At 34.7% G+C, this 6,528-nt stretch overlaps 1 protein-coding gene across 1 annotated transcript; it reads right to left on the reverse strand.

Moving 5' to 3' along the window:
- Positions 1 to 1,995: 1,995 nt before the first annotated feature.
- Positions 1,996 to 6,195, reverse strand: LOC104218339 (zinc finger CCCH domain-containing protein 52-like). The gene is made up of 3 exons (XM_009768809.2): positions 5,877 to 6,195; positions 4,538 to 4,598; positions 1,996 to 2,995 (listed from the first exon to the last, which is right to left on the reverse strand). Exons 1-3 carry the CDS (start codon positions 5,947 to 5,949, stop codon positions 2,248 to 2,250), a joined length of 882 nt encoding a protein of 293 aa, XP_009767111.1. The 5' UTR covers positions 5,950 to 6,195; the 3' UTR covers positions 1,996 to 2,247.
- Between the last annotated feature and the right edge of the window lie 333 nt (positions 6,196 to 6,528).

A 6,528-nucleotide genomic window follows, 5' to 3' on the forward strand; every position in this document is an offset into this window, starting at 1 on the left:
ACCGCCTAGGAAAGAACTAAATATTTGGAAGAAAAAACTCTTTTGGGAGAGAGAGAGCGAGAGAGTCATAAGGGAAAGAAATTAGAGAGGGAGGAATCATCCATATATGGTCTATCATACGAAACTTTCTTCTTTTTTTAATTGTGTTTTTCCATCTTATTCTATAGTATGAGTCAAACACGCCTAGGGAAAATAGTTCATTCCTTCCTGAGACCAGAGACTCTTCATGCAAGTAATTTCAAAAAGGGTTTAAATTATATGCACAAATTGTATCAAATTCTTTTTACACTTAATAAATTAATTTGCCATAATAAATAATTAACCATTTATTCAGGATTAGTAATTAATGCTTATTACTGAAAATTAGAACTAGTACATTTTTATTGACTTGACTCTATAATTATTTTTATGTGTAGATTGTAGAACATAAACTCTTTAGAAATAAACAAGAAACGTTTTGGCCTATTGTATTATTTCCTTAACTCATTAATTCCGATCTCGTTGTTTACATCATGATATTCTTCCATAGATCTTCTTGCATGTAGTTCTCCTACATATTTGATTAGAGTTAGCTTATGATCTTCTCAATCATTATCAGCTTCGTGAAATCTACCTTCCTACACCCATTCTTTTTATATATCTTCCCTGCATCAGACTCGAAGTTGTTTGAAAACTCTGTTTTAAAAGGCAGAATTGGGACTTGTCGGGAGCTCGTCTCGAGACGGAGCACTCGTAAAATGTCCCTGGGCTTATGTGTGGGGCTTAGTTCCTTGAGACTTACGCCTCGGCCGTTGGGGCTTACGCCCCGGACACTCCCAACGCCCAGCATATTGGGCTCGCCTAATAAAACTATATGCAATTGTATGTAGTTAACCTTGTAAATCCTCAAATTCTCTTAATAAATTGTTGACTATTCAAAATTATTTTTTTTCTTAATCATTAATCATTAAGTTGAGAGTATTTTATGTCATAATTAAAATAACAATTATTGCACGTTATCCACTAAGACTTCTATGATAGTAAATTTTAAATAAATATTTCATTTAAAAGTATTTATTTATTTTTGTTATGTCTTTATTATATAATAGTCCATAATTTTTTTTTATAATTATTTTCCAAAATATTTTTTTCACGTTTACGAGATAAAATACTTATTAATTTAATAGTCCATTATTAGCTAGTAACTATTTACAAATAATTAGTTATCATGGTGAATTATATGTCACTTTATTAACTTGTTGAAACTTAAAAATAAATGATGCTAGAGAATCATATTTAAATTGCGAATTATGTTTTATATAAATTCTCTTTCAAATAGAAAGGATATTAAATAAAAGTAGTATTTAAAAAAAATATCAAATTATAATATCGAAATTTTTTCAAGATTCATTACTCCTTCAGAGATACATATAAGATTTCGCATCAAATACATTACTTTTGATGTTTGAGTTATAACGACGTTGCAACTAATTTACATATTACGATATATGTCATACTTTTCAAATTATTCATAGTTGAATTATAATTTATAAATATTTTAAATAAATTATTTGTTATAATTTTGTGATTCTATTGTAATTTTTATAATTATTTTTTATTTTATACTATCTTAAAATTCTTAAAATTAATAAAATTTAAAGATCCGTGAGATTTACGCCCCCTGTCTCAGAGCTTACGCCTCGCCCCGCCTCTTAAAACATTGTTTGAGAATTCTCAAACGTCTGACTATGGCCTATAATTTCGTAAATGTGTTCGTTGACCAAACAATGACCTAGAATTAAGTATTACCTTAATCATTAATCTTAAACTAAATGTTGATTTTCCATCCTTATTTCTTCAAGTATTCCACAATTTTATTCTGCTACTATTTACAATTCATATTATAGGATATCACGCAGTTTATTCCAGGATTCCAAATGTATAATTCTAAAATTATTTAACTATATACTCCTATTAATTCTATGTACTTCAGTCCAAAAGGTGCATCAATAAAAATCAGCAAAAACGGCTCATAGCTCAAAAAGTTACCAAATGGAGCACAAGAAATCAGAGATATATGCATTACTACAACTAGAACTTCTGCTTTTATAAAATATCAAAAACGCCTCAATACCAGAATAAAACCCAGTTCCTCCCACAAAGTTGTATTGCATAACCAGAGCCCAAAATTGAGAATAATACAATGGTTCACACAATTGGGCGTGCCAAAAAGCTAGATACCACAAAGAGCGAAGCAGCCTATCAAGGTCACACACCTGTTTTCCGCAATTCAGCAGCACCATGAGCAAAGTGGCACCTGTCTCCAAAAGTGCAAGACCCTTTAGCAAAATTCTCACACAACTTTGTCTTGAAGTTGCTACCTGGAGGAGCAGCACCACCAGGAATTGCAGGTGTTCTTCCAGGGCCACCTACTGAACCAAGGCTATTGATCAACTCCCTTACCATGGCACTAGCCTGTGAAATTTGTTCAAATGTGCCCTCTAGCTCAATGTTTCGGAGATTTTTATCTGTTTCATGATCTCGGATTGCTAGCTTGGCGCCTGTCTGCCTACAAATCTGCTTAGAGTGCACTCCACCCTTCCCAATGATGGCTCCAGCCAGGGAAGCATCTACACTGATCTTAGCAGTGGCTGACGTACCAAAACTAGCAGCAGGTCCTGAAACAGCAGGCTCTATCCGCCCACCAAAACGGCCTGGAACTGGTCCACCCCCCATTGCACGTGGATCCTCCTGTGAAGGCATGATAGGCTTTCCAATTTCCCACTCCCCATGAGCAAAATTGCATTTGTCTCCAAATTTGCATCCCTCGGTTGTGTTGTATTTGTTGCAAAGTTTGGTTTTCACAGCAGGAGCATTTCCATTGGACATGGGGGGTGCTGCAGTATTTCTCAATGATGGAGCTGGTGCCATTTTCATCATCTGAGCCACAGCATTATAGCCACCAGGGACGTAGTGAAGGAAATGGCAGTTCTCACCAAAGGGGCAGCCAGCAGTACTGCACAACCAAAAGAACCAAGCATCAGCTTAGGCCACTCTAAAACCAAATTTCCCATCACAATTAGCCAGCATAGATAATTCAGGCACAACAGATGGAAAGCAGCACAGTTCCACACAACTGGATTACGATACTAAAGCAAAATATTTCATCTGGGATACTTTCTAAACACAAGGCATAAGTGCCCTTCACAGCTAACCCAATCCCAGTCTCCTCTAGCATTAATGTGATGTAAAAGGGTTTAACAGTCATGATTCAAGGAAAAGAAACTCACAAAACAAGAAAGTTAAAGGGTTTGAAGTGCAGAGTCCTATGTTCCAACTTGCAGGAACAGGATGCGAACCTCTTCACTTATGCCCCCACTATGAAAGGAAACAAAACTAAGATATTCATTCCAACCAATACAGAACATAACTAAAGAATAGAGTTGATCTTAATCAAAAATGCAAAATAAAAAGCTAAACTCATGACTTTCACCCAGTCGACGCAAAGGACAAGAAAAATATTCATCTGGATGAATTTATAGAAGAACCGAAAGATATGCTAACAGCTATGAAAAAGGAAAGCAGAGAGAACAATGTGCATGAGTTCAAATATAAATCAGTAACATAAATCACACACACCGCATAAGTAAAAGAAACTAGCCTTAAGGTATTGTATTTGTGTCCTGGTTAAATTCAGCGTATACAGTGGCAAATCTAATAAGAACTTCTATTATCTATGTAGATTAAGTTTTGCTTGTCAACCAATCAACTCAGAAAGTACGACAGCAACTAATGATTACATATTCATTTTTTTAAAAGAAAAAGCATACTAGCGAATAAACATTAAAAAAAACAGTGTAATCTCACATGTGGGATCTGAGGAGGGTAGTGTGTACGCAGACCTTACCCTATCTTGTGGAGGTAGAGAGGAATAAACATTTATATTAATGAGCAACAAAAGCAAAAAATCTCATGTATAGAAGGGAGGGGGGGGGAGAATCGGCCCACAGGTACCTTAAGTAACATTATGCAGCTCAAGAGTCGAGACTTCACCCAAAATTTCACTAACTGGAAGACCAGCTAAAGAGGTTTTCAAGATTAAATTCACTGATTGCTAGACTCAACTTCACAAGAATGTCAAGTAAGACGACAATTAAGCCGCTAAACAGAAATTCTTATTAGGCTGAAAGAGAGAACTTTGAGAAGCTTTAGATAGTACATCTTAGAAATGAAAGGTGGATCAACATACCTGTTTTCAATGTATAAAGAAAGACTGATAACACACCATTACAGTAAAAATTAGGTAGAAATTTATAAAACTGTTGATATATTAGAAACCAATTCTCATTCCTCCAAGTGCATTATAGCTGGGAATATCTATCTCAACAAAAAATGTTCACAAACAATTGCGTTGTCATTAAGCTTCTACAGCTTTTTAAGCATTTAACAGACTCACAAGCAGAAATCGACATTTATATTAGCAATTGTAAATGTTGCACTTCACATTAACTTAAAGTCTATATAAATTAAAGTTCATTAGGTAGGCAAAGATTTGAACCTGAAAAACTTCGTGCATGGCTTTGATTTGCTTCCTATACCACTTGATAAGGAGTCCATTTCTGTTGAACCAAATTAATTATTTATCCCAGTTAGAAATCTTGTTGTTAAAATTCATGCTAGATGAAAATTAGCAGATATCATATCCTTATTACCAGCAAAATTCAACTAAATTGTGTAAGTTGAAAGCATTGAAAGAAGCTGAATATCATAAGAGAAGTTCACCAAATCTTCTCATCCATCTCATTAGAGAAGCAATTGTAGCAATATTGAATCATGAATTGAGTAAATTTCTTTTTCCATCAGGAATAATTCCTACAAATCTAATGACTTCTTTTTCTACCATTTTTTAAACCAAAACAAGTTAATCGGAACATGACAAGGTCCTCACATGTACATAGGCAGATTCAAGATTTTAATTTGCTGGATTCGGCATTAAGGTTTTTACCTTGAACCCATTATTGTGGATTCACAATGTAATACTTTCCCAACAGATTCCCACATATGTATCTATACTCCTGTGTCAAAAAAGCTGGGTTCAGCTGGACCATTGTTTACATGCTCGATCCGCCATTACGCATGTATGTATGAGACATATCATTCCATCAGAGAATGCAAGGGTAACTATATTATACTATAATGTTTAAAGTTTTTTTGTTATAACAGCACATTCATGGAGCTGTTGCTTCAGCCTAATTGGATTAAATTCAAAATCTGCTGAACATCTTTCTGAGTAAACAGACGTGGACAGAAAGTTCTCTTTTATTTTCTACTCATTCCCTCATAGAAATTAGAAAAGCTCATATATTTGCCTCCAGATGAACCTTAAAGAAAGGAGTTTGGCCTCTAAAAAAAGGAATTCTGTTTTTTTGTTTTTTCTCTTGAGAGTAACTACTAATAAAACTTTCGCTATATCAAGAGAAGTTCAAAGTAAAATGAACATGCATCCCAACATATGTACAAGATAGCCACACTGAATCTAACCACAAAACATATAGGAAAAGTTGAACAGGGGACGTACAGTTAATCCTTATAAAATATTCCTATTATCAAAAGCATAGTTAAAAAGTTCGAAGCACAACCCAAAAGAAGCATGAATTTTTTTATAAGCGAGATATCCCACTTATATGGTCCGACCACTACTCTTCTCCACTTAAATACCAGCTCAACATTTCTCCTCTTAAATAGCAAGCTTTGGGTTCGAACTCGTGACATGCGCCTAGTAAACACACATCACGGCTATTTCCACTAGACCAATTCAGCGGGGCCCCAAATAAGCATGAATTCGAAAAAAAAAATATTACTAAAGAAAAAGATATGAAAGAATAATGTATAAAAACCTGGCTTATATTTCTTTACACCGCCATTGGCGTTGGCACCAGCATCGTTTCTGTTTCTCTTTCGGATGTCCATAGCTGGTTAACTCACAGATCGAGGTTCGAAGCAAGTGAACAACAGTTACTATAAAAATTGATTACGTATAAGCCAAAGAGAACAAAAATCAACTTAAATGAACAAGATTTGTGAAGGTAAGTAGCGAAAAAGAGTAGAAGGAGGAGCAAAATCTACAGGCCAAAACTGGAAACCCTAAATATAGAACTAGGGTTTTCCGCGAAGGGAGAAGAAGAAGTGGGGCGGAGGGGTTTATATGAGCTTACTGGATTTGTATATTCGGGTTTAAATTTGGTTAAGAGTGTGAGTTTGGATTCCGCGCGGGATTTTCTGGAAACTTTGGTGCGAATCTTGAAGGCATATATGGAAAGTCACGTGCTGTGATGTGAGAAGCAAAAGGGAAAAAATCAGAAATAGCCAAATTTACAATCCGTAATCAAAAAATATTCACAGTTTCAAAAAAATTGAATTTAACCATTTTTTTGGGTAAAGATGAAATTTGAGCAAAAACACCTTTAAAAATTCGAAAAAATTTACATATGAGATTCTAGCATAATGTGTTGGAGTTTCAATATAATATGGTAGAAGTTTATACATAGA

The sequence above is a fragment of the Nicotiana sylvestris genome, chromosome 12 (assembly GCF_000393655.2).
Source record: "Nicotiana sylvestris chromosome 12, ASM39365v2, whole genome shotgun sequence".
Classification (NCBI taxonomy): Eukaryota; Viridiplantae; Streptophyta; class Magnoliopsida; order Solanales; family Solanaceae; genus Nicotiana; species Nicotiana sylvestris.

What these genes read in the sequence shown, in the direction of transcription:
- LOC104218339 (XM_009768809.2), bottom strand. Translation starts at nt 5,949, where the DNA reads ATGGACATCCGAAAGAGAAACAGAAACGATGCTGGTGCCAACGCCAAT. An exon ending in TGTAAAGAAATATAAGCCAG is followed by an intron (nt 4,599 to 5,876) that starts GTTTTTATACAT and finishes TTGGTTCAACAG; the next exon opens with AAATGGACTCCTTATCAAGT. An exon ending in CCATGCACGAAGTTTTTCAG is followed by an intron (nt 2,996 to 4,537) that starts GTTCAAATCTTT and finishes TTGGTTGTGCAG; the next exon opens with TACTGCTGGCTGCCCCTTTG.